Source organism: Orcinus orca, chromosome 4 (assembly GCF_937001465.1).
Source record: "Orcinus orca chromosome 4, mOrcOrc1.1, whole genome shotgun sequence".
Taxonomy (NCBI): Eukaryota; Metazoa; Chordata; class Mammalia; order Artiodactyla; family Delphinidae; genus Orcinus; species Orcinus orca.
In genome coordinates, this window is record NC_064562.1 from 124,878,000 (window position 1) to 124,898,736 (window position 20,737).

At 40.2% G+C, this 20,737-nt stretch overlaps 1 protein-coding gene across 1 annotated transcript in view; it reads left to right on the forward strand.

The window, feature by feature from the left end:
• Positions 1 to 1,213: 1,213 nt before the first annotated feature.
• Positions 1,214 to 20,737, forward strand: part of EGF (epidermal growth factor) — a 94,293-nt gene continuing 74,769 nt past the window's right edge. The window contains exon 1 of the mRNA XM_004269572.3: positions 1,214 to 1,702. Coding sequence (XP_004269620.1) covers positions 1,576 to 1,702 — 127 coding nt within the window. The 5' untranslated portion in view covers positions 1,214 to 1,575. The remainder of the gene's footprint in view (positions 1,703 to 20,737) is intronic.

Genomic DNA, 20,737 nt, shown 5'->3' on the forward strand with positions numbered 1-20,737 from the left:
TCAGAAAAGTGACCCAGTATTTGAAAATGACAAGAACATAATTAAGCATGAGTAAAAGGCTTGGAGTCGTTCCCGTTCTCCATAAGGGGTGTTCACCAGCGTGACTGTTATTTTTGTGACTATCGCTTTATCTACATTTTGACTAGCACAGGGAACACTACCTCTGGGCAACCTAAATGAAAGCTTGTTTTCCAGGATGAAATAAATTGGCAGAAATTTCCATTGTTCATCAAATCTGGTGTAAATGGTTTGCCTGAGCTGGATATTTCTGGGTCCTGGGTGCACTCCTGAAGAAATAACTGCTGCTGTTCCAAGTAGAAAATGGTCGAGGAGACAGCTATTCCACACTTGCAGCTTTTATTTTCTATCACTGAGATGTGAAAAGATAGCCTAAACTATCTGAGAAGGAACAGCATTCAGCTATGCTGGATTTCCAGTGCTCCCCAGATTTTGTGCTATTAGCTTATTTTTTCCAACACTGCTCTATGATAACAATCCCCTCCTTCCCCTGCACTCCTGGCCCCTCACGATGTTTTATTATGGTCCTGCTGAAAGAAAAGGTGTCTGTGCATACTGTAGCGATTCATCTGGCGTCAGGGATTTCCCTTTGATTTGGAAAGAATAATCTTTCAAATTCCGCTATAAAATATACAGGAGGGAGAAAGATTAAGCTGCAGGAATGTGCACGGGTGTTGACATTTGTTCAGATAATGAGCTGAAGGTCATTTTTCTTTAATACCGCTCAGGTGAGTGATCAATGGCTCTAAAGTCTGCATTACCAGCCGTGCTGTTCACCACTGATTTATACAACGTGGTTTAACTTGGTCTCCATCCTTCCAGATATTCAAACGTAGCCAATATTCAGCAGGTACCTCCAAGACATCACGAGCAACTCCCCGGCCCCCTCCTTGCTCTCCCCCTGGTTCTGCCCGGAATGTTTATGGTGAATAGTCAGCTATCTCCTCCTTGGCAACCGTCCATGCTTTCCTGTAGCTGGAATTGCCCACATTCGCATTTGCAAACAGAGGCTCACTCAAGTGTTGCTAAAGGAGAGGGGTGGAGCCGAAAAGCTTTAAAAAGGAAAGGGGAGTCACTCTACTTTTCAAAAAGAGAAACCGTGTTTGGGGAGGAATCGTATGTCCATATTTCTTCTTTCAGCCTCATGAAGGGTCGTGGTTGGAACTTTCCACCAATTCTTTCCTTTTTTTTTTTCCTCTCTCTAGCCTTGGCCCTGCCGCTTTGCCTGTCACAGTGAAGTCCGCGGCAGGCCTCCAGTGCATGGCTGTTAAACTCCGCGAAATTTGTCATAAGGGTGTCAGGTATTTCTTACCGGCTTCCCAAAAACTTCGATAAAGAAATCTTTCCTTGGAGTGTCCCCTTCAGGCTGCATTTTGACGCTGTCTTGAGTTGAAGGAGAAGGAACTCGAGGGCAACAGGGCAGCAGAGGAAAAGATGCCCCAGGGCTGCAGGCCAACCCGGGTGGCCACGCTGGGGGTCAGACATACCCACTTTGCTCGGGCTATGCTCAAGCAGAGTCAGCTTATTTTCTATTGAGAGTTCAAGCCCGTCGAGATTATGCTGCTGTTCCTTATCATTCTGTTGCCGGTAGTTTTTAAATTTAGTTTTGTTAGCCTCTCAGCACTGCAGCGCTGGAGCTGTCCTGAAGGCTCTCCCTCGGGAAATGGGAATTCTACTTGTGTGGGTAAGTAACCGCATCAAAAGGAGTTCGCGTCTTCCCGGGAACTGCCCTCAGATACCTGTTCATTCCGTTTTGTATACTTGGGCATTTTTTTTTTTTTTTTGGTTTGTCTGTGGGCGTGTATATTTGCTTCCTTTTTGTTTTCTAATGCTGGCTGTTAGAGCTAATCTGCTACTAACGATAAAAATTCATGGCTCTCAAATTGTTCTTCTGTGTGTGAGTGAATAGGTCTCATTTTTAACTAGCTGAACATTTCACATAAACCTCCGTCTTGATTCTGACATGAGGAGTGATTAAATACTTAGTTGATTAGCTTTATACGGGAAACTGGGGAAACGGATTTTTTTTTTTTTTTTTTTGAGACTGTTTCTTAAGCCATGAAGGAAAAAATATCTTCCTTCGGATAAATTTGTTTAAGAACTCAGAGGCTGCTAACACCCAGTGACAAATGGGAAGGGAATTGGGCACAAAAGTGATTCTATCATTGTGAAAGTTAAGCTAAGTTTCAAGTTAAACCTCTTCCCATCCTCCCTCACTGCTGTTTCTGAAGCTCTGACGCAGCTCCAGTTTTTAGTAACAGGTGCATTGTAATTTTGGGAACTGCTAAGAAATGGTAATATGCCACAGCCCCTCCCATATTAAATGGGTTTTTAATCAAGAGTGAGTGGGAATTCTACTGAATGTAAAATAGCAATCCTGAGTAAGGACTTTGCCTGAAAAAATATCTCTTCCCCCTGCCCCCTCCTCGATTCATTTAATTTAATCCTTGGGTGTGTTCCCAACCTGCTGCTCAAACAAGTTAGACATTTCCATCCATTACAGACCATGAACTGCCCTGATATTCCTTTCTTGGCATTTTGCCCTTCTGAGAAGAGGGCTAGTTCCCAGAAAGAGGTAGATTGAAGGAATACAGTAAATTTTCCAGAAGAGAAGCCTCTGGAATATAGCACGAAATAGTGGGAATAAAGGGAACACTTCTGAGGCAAACACCTGTTGTTGGGCTCCTGTCCTGGCCATCCCGTAAAGGAAGTTACCAGTGAGGAAGTCGGGGGCCCTGTCACCAGGCAGCATTTACTGGAACAGGTGAGCAGAGCCCTAGGGTACTGGAAGGAAGGACTGCGTTCTAGTTATCTCCATGTCCCCAGCACCTAGAACATTTCTGCGCTCGTAGTATATGCTCAATAAATTCTTGCTGAATGAATAGAGTGTGTTTCCCTGGTCTGCTAATCAAGGCCCTAAAGAATAGCAATGAAAAGGGAATGACAAAAGACAAAAATGACCTCATGAGCCTGTGACACAGCTGTTGGAGACATAGCTTTACACATAGTCATGTCGAGTGGACTGGACCGCTTTGGGGTGGAAGTAGTTGGCAAGTGACCAGAGTCAGGCACTGCCATCTGCATGGGATGAGGGGAGATAGTGGGAGCCACTCAAGAAGCAGAACCTGAGACAGCAAAAATAGTACAAAAATGAACTTTTACTCATGGCTTTAGAGTCTCAGGGAACAACCCGATCCCTGCTAGCAAGTGAGTCTGCACCTCAGGCTTCTTGCACCCCCACCCCCACCCCACCAGTGGCTCAGAAGTGTCTTCACTGAGGCTGGTTGAAGACATAAACTTGAAGCCCAGGATAGAGACAATGAGTTAGGGGGACTGTGTCACAGAGTGGAAGGAACAGAGGTTTTAGAAGCAAACATACCTCATTTCAAATCCATGCTACCTACTTAATACTTGATCTACAGTGGAATATTGCTGAAAAATAATAATGCCCCCTTTCAGAATTGTTGTGTGGATTCCATGAGATAACACGGGAAATGCACCTGCCACGGAGGCTAGCAGATTGTGCTCAATAAACGTCCTCTGGGCTCCATATCTTGGCTAAATCTCTTTGATCAAATCCTATCACAAAATGCCTTACTTGAACACTGCAGTGACATGGCACAGACCCCACGGAGGGTGGAATGTCTGGATGCCACTTTGTGACTCTGTCTCTTTGCTCCCTTGTTCCTCGCAGGTCACAGGTTTAAAGCCCCTATTTTATACTCCGGGTCTCCTGTTAGCTACTAACTGCCTGGGTCACACCCTATGCCCCATGCGTTTCAGATGACAGTATTTCTCCTCTCTAGATAGATATGGTACCATCATCTATTTTTCCTCTAATTAAGTTCTCCTTGCCCCTGGCACTGAGACAGACCACCTGTAGCCAGCCTGACCCAGCAGGAAGAATGCTTTGTGATCTGATTCAGCTACTTCATGCAATGTCGTCTTGCATGTGACTGTGAGCCAGAGAAAATAAGTGATAACAACACAGAACTGGGTTTTCTTCATTTCTTCCCTCCCCTACACCTCCTGCTTTTTTTTTTTTTTTTTTTTTAATCAACTGTGTATTCTGTTAGCTTTTGTTTGAACTACAGTACATAAGGAGAGCAGTAAGGAAAACTGCTGGCCAGTGGCTTCTGAACTTTCAAGCCTATTTGCCCTGGAGGAGAAATAGCAGTTGAAAAGGAACTGTTCCTGTTTTATATCTGTACCTGCATTATTTATATGAACTTTCTTGGTAAATAGAGTGAAGAAGAAGTACAGGTCAAGCTTCAGAGAGCTGGCTGCAGGCTGGATCCTGGGGCACTAGTTAGCCAACTGGGGAGGTCACTTTTAGCAGCAAACAGTGAAATCACTGATTTCAGCACCGGTTAAGGCTTGGTCAGCTTCCCAGTCAAGTGCAAACCAGAGGAACTCCATGATCAAAATCTTGTTTGTTTTTTCAGCCAGAGTTATGCAAAAGCTTTTTCAAAATAGTCTAACTGCAGAGAAATTACAGGAATGATCTTTTATGCATACCATGTGAATAAAAGCATCACCTAAATACTCAGTGGTTTGTGGTCTTTGAGGGGTAGTAGAGCTCAGTGGTAAAGAGCTTAAATTTTGGAAACTGCCTGCCAGGGTTCGAATCCCAGTTCTGCTGCTTGTGAACTGTGTATCATTTTCCTCAGTATCAAGTAAAGATAACTACCCTCTCCTCCAAGGATTGTTGTCAGGATTGTGTTGAAGTAGTTGTTTTCAATGCTGGCTGTACATTAGAACCACCAATGGGATTAGCATCTGGTCGGTGTGAGTGAGTCAGAGTCCCTTCTGGAGGTGGAACCTGGGCATCTTTTTCTGTTACTCTCCCTTGGTGATTTCAACAGGCATAATGGGCAGCCTGGGTTTACGGCCACTCAGTTAATACATGTAAAGTGCACAAAACAGAGCCTGGCATGTAATAAGCACTCAATAAGTCTTAGCTGCTATTAGTATTTTTATTGTTGTTAACATTATTTTATTGGTGGGAATAGTGGTAATATCTTCTAAATATGGCTTAGTTTCTTCTATAATAATTGAATTTCTTTTACACATGGAAAAATGCCACATTGAAAAACCCAATGACAGTTTTATAACATTACAATTTGTAGTCAAAATAATTTCAACATACATAACTTGTATTTCTGTGCTCAAAAGAAATGTTTATTAAAAACACAAAACTGTATCATACTGGTTTGAGTGAGTGCCCTTGCGGAACTGCAGCTCCAATATTTGCCTTTTTGTGACATCAACTGATAAAAAATTCCAGTGCAAAGTAAGTCTGCTTGTTAGATTTCTTACCAGTAGTGATTTTAACAACAGCAAAAACAAGCCACTTGAAAGTATTTAAATTTCTTATGTATTTTTCCTTATGTTTGGAACCAATTTCCCTAAGATTTGTAAAGTTGTTGAGGGCATATAAAGGAATGATAAATTAGTTCTTCAAATGAATTTACATTTTGGGGCTAGTTGGGGGTTGTCCATTTTATTTGACATTCAATTTAGAAGTTGGAAGGTGAGACTTATTTGCTTATTTCAGAGTAGAGCAAATAATTTTTTCCCATCAAAAGTAAATGGACTAGTAATTTGTCTTAAGTAAATTCAGAATCTTACTTTATCATCTACAAATTTGCCTTCATAAAAGATCCATTTGAAATAATTCCTTGTATAGAATAAATGGTTGGGCTTTTTTTTTAAACATCAGTAGTCTCCAAACTCCATTCCATCTGTAAAAAAAAGTTAAAATGTGGACATACGTTCCCAAAACACATGTTTATTTATCAGTTACTTACATAATATATATACTGATATTGTGAACATTATACAACACATAAGATTTCTAACATTTTCTTTCCACACAATAATGAACCATCTTACAATCTCGAAGTGGTTACACATCCTACTTGAGAGAGACTGTTTCAGAGAACTAGTAAAATGATGGAATAAATGCTTCATCCTTCTTCCTTATTAGCTCAGCTCCTTTCACTTAAGCATGAAGAGAAAAGCAAAAAGGTTGCTAAGTTTTTTATAAAGTAAAGGGGAATTATTTATAGTGAATGACTTTTTTCAGAATATGTAATTGTAGAAATAAAAATTGATCTCGCCAGTTGGTTAACTTAGTGCCCCAGGATCCCTCCTGAAGTAGGGTTGTGCTGAAATTCTGCCATAAGGGCCAGAAGAACAGACCACATCCCTAAGGATGGGTTGGAGTTTCATAAATTCTAAAGCTCTATGGCCTGCTGGGGTCATAGTATCTTAGGATTTTTAAATAAAAATGGTCTGTGTCTCCATCTCATGTTCTGGAGAAACTCATTGTCTCCCTCCTCTATCCTGGAGGATTGCTGGGCGGGGACGGTGATGTGGAAGGAAAGGCTCTGTGTCCATTTGGTCCTTCCACTGAATTATTGACTACTGTGTGCCTTGCTTCCCTCACGCGCTGTCCCTTTCCCACACTCCATTACCTCACACCCACACCACCCTGTTTCACTTCTCAAAAGAGCCAGTGCCTTGGGCTGTGAGGGTACAAACTTTAACTGAAGGCTTGTGGCAAAAAAAAAAGTTATGGTCGGGGCTTCCCTGATGGCGCAGTGGTTGAGAGTCCGCCTGCCGATGCAGGGGACACGGGTTCGTGCCCCGGTCCGGGAAGATCCCACATGCCGCGGAGCGGCTGGGCCCGTGAGCCATGGCCGCTGAGCCTGCGCGTCCGGAGCCTGTGCGCCGCAATGGGAAAGGCCGCGACAGTGAGAGGCCCGCGTAAAAAAAAAAAAAAAGTCATGGTCACATCCTGATCCAGCACATCAAACAACTAGAACAAAATGTTTTTCATTCTTGTACTTAAAAGTTAAGTAATTGTTTTGTGTGGAAAAGCCTTACCCACCATCCTCTCTTGAGCGCCAGCTTCTCGCCACATTTAGCCACCCCTGTTTCTCAGTGACCTTGATCTACACCTAGTCCTCTTTTTCTCGGCCTCCATCTGTTTCAGGCAACCACTGTAGATTTATTACTCCTCCAATTCTGTTTGCTTGATCATATCCTAGGCCTCTCTTTATAAATAATAATTTAAAAACCTTAAAAAATTTCTAAATAGTACACTGGAGTGTTTTAGTAAAAACAAAACAGTTGTTTCTCAGAAGAGAAATTCTGGCCACAGGTGAAACCAATCTTTTCGCTTGTCTTTCCACAATGGGGGAGTGTTATGTTTGAGACAGAAGAGAAGACCAGGTGGTGGGAATGCCACGTGAAGCGGAGACTTTTCCTGAACTCTCAGGCTAGGAAGGGGCTGCGGAGTTCCAGGGTTAGGGGAGCCGTTTCTCTGGCCCGGTGGACACAGGTCAGAAGTGAGGTGGGGCACTGCCTTGAAAAGAGGCCTTCATAAGTCTGGTCTTGGCCAGCCATTGTAAGGTGGGTTGTTCTTCTTTTCTATTAATCACTAGTCATTAAGGAAGATCTGATTAAAAGTTAAAGATTGATCTCACTTGCGCTGAGGAAAATGAGCAAAAGGCCAGTCCCATGTTTCAGGTGAAATGGTAGAATGAGTGGCGGGTAGGAGGGACTGTCTTCCACAAGCACCGTGACTCCACAGTGATGTGGCTGGAATGGGAGGAGGACGGATGAGAGCCACCAGTGGGTGAAGGTGAGAGAGGCAGAATATTCCCCAGTCAGTGGTCTGCTATTAGGAGAATCAAATTGTTTGGATTACGAAGCAATTACGATGTCTCCTCTCTTATTTTTATCATTGACCTGTAGATTCTATTGTACTAATTTATTTAGATTAATTTATATATTGTCTCTTAATCCAGACGCTTAAAAAATCAAACATTAGACCTCAGATGAAAGGAAACAAAAATGCCCTACCTGGGAAACTCGTCTTCTAAAATCTGTTCAACATTCTTAACCTTATAGTCACTTTGATTATAGTGGAGAAAAATCGGAAAAGAAACTAGTGACTTTCCAATATGTGTAAATTGCCTGATCTAAGATATTTCAGCAATTACTTTAATGAAATAGTTTTGCAAACCTGTTCTGAGGAAAAAAATTAAAGACTCAGTAGCTAGCTGCAATAGCTGGAGAACTTTTTCAGAATGTCCTGGTCAGTTTTAAACAATGTACTTTCTTTCAAGGAATTTCTCAGTATTTTTCAAGAAGTTCTCAAATTCCACAAAGCAGTTTAGTGTTTAGTTAAGTTTTAGTAGTAACTCCAAATTTGAGCAATCCTAGAGCTAGGGGAACAAAATGTTAGTTTCACTGTGTTATAGTTTCTAATGTTAGAATTAACTTTAAGAAAGAACCAGGAACAAAAACAACAACAGCAACAAAGAAAACCTTGAGCATTGAAACATAATTGTCCCCAGTGTCTATTTACTTCTTGCCTACAGGTGAATACTTTCATCTAGAACGCTAATACTACTCACCATGAAGGGAGTATTACCTGGCTATTAGGTGAACCAGGAATGCAGATTTATTTTGTAGGGATTCTTTATTAACAATAATGTTAATACAAATATTAGCTTTGCATACCATCACTCCAGTCATGTCCCCAGCTGTCCCATTTGCTGGGACCCACAACAAGAAGATGACTGAGATCCAGGCCTGAAAGGATGTGTAATGTTTTTGTCAGGTGTAGAAGAAGAAAAAATTACATTACACAGAGGAGACCTTTATACTTCTTGAAAGATCTAGCCATATCTGAAAACACATTGTATTTTATATGGCGGATGTAACTAACCTCTGAGGGCGGTTGTGGAATAATACATGTAAATACACGTATGTCTTTCTTTAGGAGATCTTTTCCTTAACGTCATCATTCAAAATTTTCCTTTGATGCTGGAAATTAGTTAATGTATAAGAACTGCAGTCATTTTAGCCAAATGCAAGGCAGGAACTTCTGCTCTCATCACCTCTTGACCTTTCTAAGTCTGAAGTTTGAATTGGTGTGTGCATCTCTTTTCACTTATGACCTTGATTTTCATATTCTCCCAAGCCTGGCCATGCTAATGTGTTTGGATTTCCCAAGTATTTCCCAGGATACTTAGTACACTGGAGATTGTGTGAGAATGACGGTGATTCATGGTGGGCACTGATTTATTTGCAAAGTACCCTCCAGTATAGGATAGACGAAGCCTCTCAGAGAAAGGCACTACCTTCTTCCTCCATTCCGAGACACCTATCAGGGTGCTACGGACTAGCTTTGTGTGTAGTAAGTGGATTTCATTCATGGGGTGGTTCTTTTTGTGAGTAGTTTGTTGCTAGGATACACAGACAGTCCTAACAACTTCATGGCAGCTGTCTTGTTCTTTAGCACACGGTGTGTCTGTTGAGAAATAGTATTTTATTTTGTTCACTTCAGTGCTTTTCTGGTTAAAATTTCAGAAGCTTGAAGAAGGATATTTCTTCTTCCATAAACTATCCTTGTATAAACAGGCCAAAGATGGAAGACCCCATCAAACTCAACACTGTCATAATATATGGCTGTTGACACGAATCCTCTCATTTTGGGTCCTTCCCTTATGAGGTTTCAAAACATGCCTAGAGGTAGAAGCTACCAGGGATCTTCTGGTGGTTTTTTTCCTTCCCCCTGAAGCATGCAATTGTTCTGTTTACTACAGGAATTTAATCTTTCCTTGGTTTGCAAGGAAATTGCAAAGGTTACTATCATTAATGTTAATTTACCCGGTGTGTGGAAATGTATATCTTTTAGATTGAGGCAATGTTGTTGAGAATTTTAAAAGCTCTAAGTGGATCAAAAGTCTTATTATGTTTTGGGAAACATTTGAAAAATTTCTGAAAGTTTTATATTTCTTGGCTATTCTAATGAGTCATGGCAAAAATTTCATGTAAGAGGAAAAAAATAAGGTATGTGAAGAAAACTTTCCATCGTGAATCTTAATGCATTTGAAAAGTACCCAGTAATGCTCATGAGAGGTTGATTGGAGACTGTCTTTCAACATTGATGTGTTATCTTCTGGAACAGAAAGCTAAACAGAAGCACCTTCTGCATGGATATCCGTCTTTAATGCACACTGTGTTGATGCCTATAAAATGACCGGGTCTTTTTCCTTCCAATAGACAGAATAAAGTGCCATTTTTCAAACAGAGGATATATTTTTAGACAGAGTGAATTGTGGTTGGTGCTTTACACAAGTGGACTGATCTTGTCCCAGGAAAAACTGGAGCTGTTTTGGACACAGTTCCAGTGTCGCACTTGCTCGTTGCCTTGCTTTGCATGAAGGAGTCCTCTCGCGCCTAGTCAGTGCACTATGCATGGCAGGTTCTGATAGGCTGAAATGGACAAGGTCCAATTATGCGGCTGATATGAGCTGCTAATACCTCACAGGATTGTCATGAAGACTAAATAAATTAATTCGTGTGAGGTGCTTAGGATCTTGCCTGACACACGGTGAGTTCTCAGTAAATATTAGCTATTGCTCTACCAAATACCATAGCTAAGACATATTAGAAACACCTTTGCTTTGTGTAATTTTTCTAATACCTGTTTCTTCAGATTGTCAGCAGTTCTTAGAGAAATCTGAAGTTGGTTTCTTGGCATGAGGCAAGTCCTAACAATCATCTAGGGTATTCTCTATGATTTGTTACTATCCTTGATGATAAAGTATGGTACAAAATCCCCAATTAATGAATTTTTCTAAGTAATTATTCTTAGGGTTTGTCACATTTGCCTTCAACATTCCTAGAAACTTATATGAAGTATTTTTCTCTGTATTTATACAGCAATGCCTACAGCTAGGGCCCAGAAATTAGCACTGGTCAGGGTGGTATAATAAGAACAATGGAATTGGACTCAGGAAACATCTGAGTTCCAATACTTCTTCATTTTCTTTTCTTTCTGTCTGTTCGTCTAGAAACATTCAGAATTCAGTACCTATAGGCGAATATTTGTTTAGCCTTGCTATATGAGGAACATGATTGTAAAGGTAGGAAAAGGAGAAGATAATTGTGTTAGTTATAAATGAGACCAACACCAAATTTTGTACATTGAATAAAATTTTTACAGATTTAATCAATTGATTAATTTTGTAGACTTCTTTCAGAGAGTTGAGCTTTTGGTGTCACTTGGGGCAGGTTGTTTGCTTTAGGTTATTGCTTTATTTCCTTTATTAGAGCTCATAATGACACATTATTGATTTGGTACTTGAAGTTTAGAGAAGCAGAGAGATGGAAACATTTCACAGAAAATAGGGGTTAAGATGAATAACATCTATTTATGAATTTACCACAAGCTCAGGATTCTTTCAAAAATGCGGCAAACAAGGAAACTATTGAATTCTATAAGACAGGCGGGTTAGGAATTGATAAATGTTAGATTAGAAAGGACCTTCAAAATCATCTAGCCCAACTGCCTCATGTTACAGATGAGAGGTTGAAATCCAGAGGGATGAAGTAACTCACCAGGTTCCTAAGAGAACTGGAATTCAGGACCCTCAACTCATTTTACAATATATACCAAGCACATGTTACCTCCCACAATTGATGTTGAAAACCCACCAATGTAATGATTTTATTACTTCTTTCGATTGAAAAGTATTAATAATGTTAAGTTAGTGTGGGGAAAGTCTCTTACTAGCTCTCTATGTTGAAAGCGCTTTGAAAGTAGGACTGAGATTTCCTTTTATAAATACACCAATTATACCGATGAGTTAATTCAAATCAATTCAACAAATATTTATTGAACATCAGTTATGTGTTTGGACTGACAGTGATGACATCACTGGTCCAGATGCCCAGGGTATCCTGAGGGACAGTGAGGTTCTCAGCTTAGAGGGCGAGGTGTGGGTGGGCTGCAGTTTACCTGATGCCTTATGGACCATATTAGTTGGTTTTATCAAAGCTAACTCTTACAAAATCTAACAAGTGACTTAAAAACCCTCCTGCAGAGGAGGTAAAGATGGCAGACAATGCTAATAATGCAAAGCCCAAGAAGATAATGAGGAAAGAACAGCGCTGACCCCTTATTCTTAGAATGAGCTCTTTGTTGGCTGCATAAGGGATAAGAACATTCAGATCTGACAAAAAGGAGAAATTAACAAGAAGGAAGCCTGAGAAATGGACTTATGCTTACTACTATGATTAGTGATAAATCTCGAAACAAGCAAAAATTTGCCTCAAAATGTTACAGCTAATGAAGCCATCAGGACAAGCAAGATGTTTAAGAGTAAGTATCCAGGGCTTCCCTGGTGGCGCAGTGGTTGAGTCCGCCTGCCGATGCAGGGGACGCGGGTTCGTGCCCCGGTCCGGGAAGATCCCACATGCCGCGGAGTGGCTGGGCCCGTGAGCCATGGCTGTGGAGCCTGTGCTCCGCAACGGGAGAGGCCCCAACAGTTAGAGGCCCGCGTACCGCAAAAAAACAAACAAACAAAAGAATTAGTATCCAGAATGTGAAGATTAACTCTTTATGATTTTCACAGTTGTGTTCAAAGTTATGATATGCAAGACTACATACCGTAAGCTTACTGATAAAAAGTTAGAAGGCTCCCTTGAGGTTTCTGACATTACAGCAAAAATGGTAAAGCCTCTATACGTTGAAATATGTAATAACAAAACTTTTGTGACTGTTGCCTAAGTTTTTCAGTCATTAGGGCTAATGTGGTCTCTGGAAACAGGAGTTATAATCATCAATGTAAAAATAAACTCCCCTCACAAGTCTGGACTGCCAAAGGAAAAAAAAAAAAAAAAGGTAAAGCCTCACACTGTTAGTGAAATACTTGTCTTCCTCTTCCCTGCTGTGGTAAAACATGCCTAAAGTAATACATGGAAAACCACATGGCGACAGATTAAATGTGTTCTTCTGTCAGCAAATACTACTGAAAACTTCACAGAAGGCATTACTGAAATTTTAAAGAAGTAAGTATTAGAAAAATGATACAGTTTGAGTGAGAGTAAAGGTGTTTCTGCTATATCTCAGCTTATGGTGTTTTCTAGAGACTAAGAGTGAACATTTATTGAGAACTCACTATATGTAAGGGAAAATTCTAAGGTCTTGGCATGAATTTATTTAGTCTTCATAATCTATGAAGTTCTATTATCATTTCCATTTCCAAGATGAAGGAACCTATGCACAGAGAGGTTAAGTAATGAGCTGAAAGTCACACAGCTATTATAATTAATAGTGGAGCCAGTAAAGAGTCATCATGGGTATTCTGTCTCCAGTGCCAGTGATCTTAGTCGCTCTTGTATTTGCCTCTCTGTTTCAACAATGAAATGCACAAAGAACTGAGATACTTTTTTATAAGCCAATAAAAGAAAGATGCATCAGAGAAGAAATTTTCTCAGTAGTCAATGACTTCTTTATATATTAACAAATATATTGTGGAAAAAAAATGGTACGCATGTACTCAGTGGCAATGGAGCCACTGCATTTACTGCAACATCAACAAAAAGCGTTCTTGGGTGAGATGACAGTATAGTCTCCACAGTTTCACAGGGAATCAGGGCAGCACAATCACTGAAACTGGAATTGCACAAAGTGCAGTGGGGCATCACTGATGTCATTATTTCTATAAAAACAAGACTAAACTAGATTCTTTGTAATACTTTGTGTTGAATGGGGAGTAACCATGAAAATATTTGTCCCACATGCTTCCTGCAGAGTATCTGGAAGCAAAGCACTTATGACAATGATCAAATGTTACATATTTTTCTTTTTAAAAAGGGACAAGTTTTTCAAATTTTTTTACCTTTTCTGTGATGATAAATTGGTGTCAGTGGTATGCTACTCAAAAAGTAACTAAAACAACAGAACTTTATCCCTTCCAGTTAAAGGTGACATTCTAACGAGTTAGAAAGTGACTTGCTGATTGTAGGAAATTTATGTTGAAGAGAGTGGTTTGAAAACTGATGTTGGGAATGTTTCTATTGTCATGTGATTTGGTTGTTGAATCAATGTCAGTATGTCACTTATTAAAAACTCTCTCATCTACCTCAGGGCCTTTGCACTGGCTCTTCTTTCTGGTTGGAAGGCTCTTACCCCACATATCTACTTGGCCCACCCTGCTCTTCTGTCTTTTCTTAAGGTCACTTCCCCCATGAGGCCTTCTCTGACCACAGTTCTAACCTGCTCCACCCATCCTGTTACTGCCCACCCCTCTTTTTCTTTTTCTTTCTTTTTTTCTTCTGTGACACCTATCTGACCTCTGGTACACAGTACAATTTACTGATTTACTCTGAAAAAACAAGAAAACAAAACAAAACAAAAAAACTCTCATGTCTGCATTCTTAAAAAAAATTCCTGTAAAGAGTTTTCCAAACTGTTTTTAAAAACTTCTAAATTAAGAATCTTTGTCCTTTCAATTCCACTTGCTAAAAATATAAAATGCAACACCTGGTTAGTTTGCATTTACTGATTAAAATACAGGAAGGCAGAATTTTGCTAGTCTAATTCAATAAAATTTGTGAATAATTGATAGATGTAATTAAAAAGTATATTCTGTGATTTTGTAAATATAGCCAATGAAGCATTTCTTGTATTTGACATAGATATAATTGTGAAATATCTATTTCGTCATGACAGTTATCAAAGACTAAATATCAAAACATATTGAACTTTAAACCAAATTTTTGAACTCCTATATTAAATTCAATCTTTTCAATAGATGCAAATGAACGTTGCATAAACTCAATTTTTTTTTTTTATTTTGCGATACGCAGACCTCTCACTGCTGTGGCCTCTACCGTTGCGGAGCACAGGCTCTGGATGCGCAGGCTCAGCGGCCATGGCTCACGGGCCCAGCTGCTCCGTGGCACGTGGAATCTTCCCGGACTGGGGCACGAACCCGTGTCCCCTGCATTGGCAGGTGGACTCTCAACCACTGCACCACCAGGGAAGCCCCTGCATAAACTCAATTTTTAACATGCAGAGGGACTTTTGGGGCTGTGTGACATCTGCAACTGGAAATGTCCAGCAGAAAGTAGAAAATACAGAGGCAAAACTCAGAGGACAGGTCAAGATAGTGATTTCCGTGTGTGTGTGTGTGTGTGTGTGTGTGTGTGTGTGTGTGTGTGTGTTTGTGAGAAACATCTGGAAAAAACTTTTAATGTTGGAGAATGCATTTTAGTATGGTAACATTAATCTTTAAATAAAATTGAGCATAATTCATGCTGACAAGCTGAGGGATAAACATGCTTACTTAAGATGAAGGATTACCTACAGCACAGGAACCTTTTGACAGCATTCACTGTGCTGCAAAACTGCATTATTATGAGTTTTTAAAAAGTTGTAGTGAGGAATTCCCTGGTAGTCCACTTTCACTGCAGAGGGCACGGGTTCGATGCCTGGTCGGGGAACTAAGATCCCATGTACAGCACGGCCAAAAAAAAAAAAAAGTAATAGTGAGCTGTGGTATAAGCTGAGTGATAGACACATAAATTAATGGAACAGACTAGAAAGTCCAGAAATAGACTTACATAAATATGGTCATTTGATCTTTGACAAAGGTGCAAAAGCAATTCAATAGAGAAAGGATAGTCTTTTCAACGTATGATGTTGGATCAATTAGACATCCACGAGCAAAATAATCTCAACCTAAACCACACACCTTATACAAAGATTAACTCAAAATAGATTATAGATCTAAATTTAAGATGTAAAAGTTTAAAGCTTTTAGGAGAAAACATAGAAATCTTTATGTCCTGGAGTTGAGTTCTTAGAAATGACACCAAAAGTATGATATATAAAGGAAAAAAATTATAACTGGTACCTCATCAAAACTGAAACTTTTGCTCTGCCATAGACAATGTCAAGAGGATGAAAACACAAGCTGTGTGCTGGAAGAAAACAATTGCAAAACAGGTATCTGACAAAGGACTTGTATCCAACATATATTTTTTAGAAACCTTTCAAATGCAATAATAAGAAAATAAATAACCTAGTTTAAAATGGGCAAAGGATTTAAACAGATATATTCAACAAAAGGATATAAATCGTAAATAAATCCATGAAAAGATGTTCACCATTGTTAACTGTTTTAGGCTGAATATGGCCCCCCAATATATCTATGTCTTAATTCCTGGACCTTGTGAATGTGACCTTACATGGCAAAAGAGACTTCACAAATGTGATCTTGAAATGGGGTGATTATCCTGGATTATCTAGGTGGATCCTAAATGTACTCACCAGCATCCTTAAGAGAGGGAGGCCAGAATGTCAAAGGAGAAGGAAGACGATGGAAACAGAGAGACATTTGAAGATGATACACTGCTGGCTTTGAAGATGGAGAAAAGGGGGCCATGAGTCAAGGAGCCCAGGGAATACATTATATATGGAATGCAACATATTATAGAATTAGATATAAAAATATCCAGGTGATGTAATTATAGGAATCCACTGAAAGAGACCCAATTTCTAATTAGTTCCTGGAACATGGATGGATGCAGAGAATCCAGCCTTTTGGTCAGCTTCCTGAAGTGGGTTCCTTGACGGAGCTGAACTACAAGACGCTAAACAATGAGTTCCTGATGAATTCAGTCTGGGATAAGCATGATGTTTAAAAGCTAAATCTGTGATCAGAAAGACATGGCTTTAAATCCCCAGTTGGTTATTTATTGGACATGTGACTTGTAGCAAGTTAATGGCTCTAAACTTCAGTTTCTTCTTCTGTAAAATGAAGATGCCGGGAGCATCTACCTCCTAACGTTACCCAATTAAATCAAATAATGCATTTAATGTGCTACCCCCAGAGATAACACTCAAGATGTTGGCTGTTACTATTCTGATGGTATTTACCACCCACCTTCTTGGAGAATCAAAGTGTGTAATAGCACATTAAAGACTCTGAGTGGCTCTGTTGAAAAGAACGATTTTCTAGAACTTGCTAGCCTCAGGTACTACCCTGAGCACCTGGTAATGGATTCTCTTTAGCTTGATAATGAGAATGTGGCTGAGGGTCAGGAAGGGGCTATTTTTTGCTCCAGATGACTCATTTCTACCACCACTCAGCGACTAGGGTGGCAATCTTCACATTTTTCAGAGCTTTCCTTACAGAATTAAGGTTTTGTAACTGAGCAGGACCCTATGGGGCCGTCCCATGACAGACCCCTCCCCCCTCCCCTCTGCTTCAGCTCCTCTTTGTAGGACCCAGATAACAGTATTGGATGCACATTTCCTGAGTTGTTTTACAGATGCTAATACCCCCACCAAATGGAAGCAATTAACTACTTGATGACCGTGAGCACACAGCACTGCCCCCAACACACACCTGTTGGAGCCTAGGGTTGAATATCGTTAACCCCTGTGACGCCGCCCTGTTACCTCGCCATCAACCAATCAGAGAATTGTGCGCGAGCTGATCACACAGCCTGGGATGCCATTCCCTCACCTTCCTTTAAGAATGCTTTGCTGTAACCCATGGGGGAGTCCAAGGTTTCTGAGCACTAGCTGTCCTGGACTCCTTGTATGACTCCCTACAATAAACGCTGCACTTTCCTTCAAATCACAACCTGGTGTCTGTAGATTGGCTTTACTGTGCACAGGGCAAGAGGACCCAATTTTGGTTTGGTAGCAGTTTAAGTTCACATCTCCTGGCTCACCTTTCTAGATGTATTATTTCTTATTTAAAAAAAAAAATATTGATGTAGAGTCGATTTACAATGTTGTGTTAATTTCTGCTGTACAGCAAAGTGATTCACTTATACATATATATATATTTTTTCATATTCTTTTCCATTATGGTTTACCACAGGATATTGAATATAGTTCCCTGTGCTATACAGTAGGGCCCTGTTGTTTATCCATCCTATATATAATAGCTTGCATCTGTTAATCCCAAACTCCCAATTGTTCCCTCCTCCCTGGCCCCCTGCCCCTTGGCAACCACAAGCCTGTTCTCTATGTGAGTCTGTTTCTGTTTCATAGATATGTTCATTTGTGTAGTATTTGAGATTCCACATATAAGTGATGTCATATGGTATTTGTCTTTCTCTTTCAGACTTACTTTGCTTAGTATGATAATCTCTGGGTTCATCCATTTTGCTGCAAATGGCATGATTTCATTTTTTTATGGCTAATATTCCATTGTATATATGTACCACATCTTCTTTATCCATTTATCTGTTGATAGACATTTAGGTTGTTTCCATGTCTTGGTTATTGTGAATAGTGCTGCTATGAACATAGGGGTGCCTGTAGCTTTTTGAATTATAGACTTGTGTGGATATATGCCCAGGAGTGGGATTGCTGGATCATACGGTAATTCTATTTTTAGTTTTCTGAGGAACCTCCGTACTGTTCTCCATAGTGGCTGCACCAACTTACATTCCCACCACCAGTGTAGGAGGGTTGCCTTTTCTCCATACCCTCTCCAGAATTTGTTATTTGCAGACTTTTTGTTTTTTTAGTTTCTGCTTTATAACAAAGTGAATCAGCTATACATATACATATATCCCCATATCTCCTCCCTCTTGCGTCTCCCTCCCACGCTCCCTATCCCACCCCTCTAGGTGGTCACAAAGCACCGAGCTGATCTCCCTGTGCTATGCGGCTGCTTCCCACTAGCTATCTATTTTACATTTGGTAGTGTATATAAGTCCATGCCACTCTCTCACTTTGTCCCAGCTTACCCTTCCCCTCAAGTCCATTCTCTACATCTGTGTCTTTATTCCTGTCCTGCCCCTAGGTTCTTCAGAACCTTTTTTGGGTTTTTTTTTAGATTCCATATACATGTGTTAGCATACAGTATTTTTTTTTCTCTTTCTGACTTACTTCACTTTGTATGACAGACTCTAGGTCCATCCACCTCACTACAAATAAATAAAGTTCATTTCTTTTTTTATGGCTGAGTAATATTCTATTGTATATATGTGCCACATCTTCTTTATCCATTCATCTGTTGATGGACACTTAGGTTACTTCCATGCCCTGGCTATTGTAAATAGAGCTGCAATGAACATTGTGGTACATGACTCTTTTTGAATTATGGTTTTCTCAGGGTATATGCCCAGTAGTGGGATGGCTGGGTCGTATGGTAGTTCTGTTTTTAGTTTTTTTAAGGACCCTCCATACTGTTCTGCATAGTGGCTATATCAATTTACATTCCCACCAATAGTGCAGGAGGGTTCCCTTTTCTCTACACCCTCTCCAGCATTTATTGTTTGTAGATTTTTTGATGATGGCCATTCTGACTGGTGTGAGGTGATACCTCATTGTAGTTTTGATTTGCATTTCTCTAACAATTAGCGATGTTGAGCATTTTTCATGTGCTTTTTGGCCATTTATATGTCTTTTTTGGAGAAATGTCTCTTTAGATCTTCTGCCCATTTTTTGATTGGGTTGTTTTTTTGTTATTGAGTTGTATAAGCTGTTGGTATTCAGTATTATTTCTGAGTCACCTGGCTTCTATCTCACCTGTCCTGAATTTTGACCCTAATGAGTAAGCTGAGAAGAAAGCCGTGATTGCTCAAAAAGTAAATGTGTGCCCTTTTAGGAAAAGGAAAAGGAATTGAAAAAAAGAAGATGAGGATAGCCCTTTAGAGTGAAATAAAACTTTCTGCACTTCATAAAACCCAGATATTATTCAAGTCAGCCCCTTGGGAGGTAGGAATAAATGACTCCTATCAGGGGCTTAGGTAGGAGCAGGTGAGGAGGTGTCAGGCTTTCTTACATCAGGCCCGTCAGTTTAAATCTACATTCTTTTCTCATAGTGTCATTGAATCTTGAAAGTCCAGAGTTCCACATTCTCTTTTGTCCTGTGAGCCTTCCTCAGTCGGCCTCCAGATTTAGAGCAGGAAACCTGTGGCAGTGAGGGCAGGTGGCAGTGTTGGCCTGAGAAGACTAAGTGTAGGTGTGTCTTGCTAACATGCTTGCCAGTATCCTTGATGTGTAAACCAGGTCCCACGAGCTTTTGCCCCCAAGGCCCAAAGATGACAGTCAATTTCTCTTCTCATTTACCTGGGTGGGGCTGCTTCTCCAGACTCAGAGCAGCTGAAGGGGTGATGGTTGTGAAATATTCTGTTTCTGCCACCCATATCCCCACCCCTTTCAATCAAAAATTGCTTTTTATAATTGATCTCTGTGCTATGGAGGCCCCAGATCTTCAATGTGCTCCAAACATTCTGGACTCCTTTCTAATTGCTGAAGATCCCCTACTAATCCCCAGGTTGAGAAGTCAGAGGTTCCAATTGATTTGCTGTGACCTGTTTGCTGTCTTTGGGTTTGTATTCCTTAGACATGATGTTTGATTTTCTATGCACTTCCTTCTCACTGAACTGCACCCAAAATAAATGCTGCGGGTTTTGACATGGGAAAGTTTAGCTGTTCAAACATGCACACCCTGCTGACAAATCCACAGATTGTACCACACACCAGTGTTTATAGAAGCTTTGACAGGTTTGAAAAAACACTAACTTATTTATCATTTCCAGTGTCCTACAGTCTAATGACTATTTCACCAGGCCTGATTCTCAAAGTCTTTAACTTTCTTTTAAATCATATTACAATTCATTTTCACAAATATTCATCCCAGGCCCTGGTTTACACAAAATGATGCTGACAATGTAGGAATGGTGTTTTGAGGGAGGTGGAATAAAAATCTGTTACAGAAGTAAAATGAAGATCGTAATGTCTTGACACATAACCCAGAGCAATGCAGGAAAGAGTACTGCATGGGGAGGATAGTACATGGGTTCTAATTCCAGCTCTACCATCAACTGTAGGTGGGACTCTGGGAAGCGTCGCTGAATTTCCTCATCTGAACTA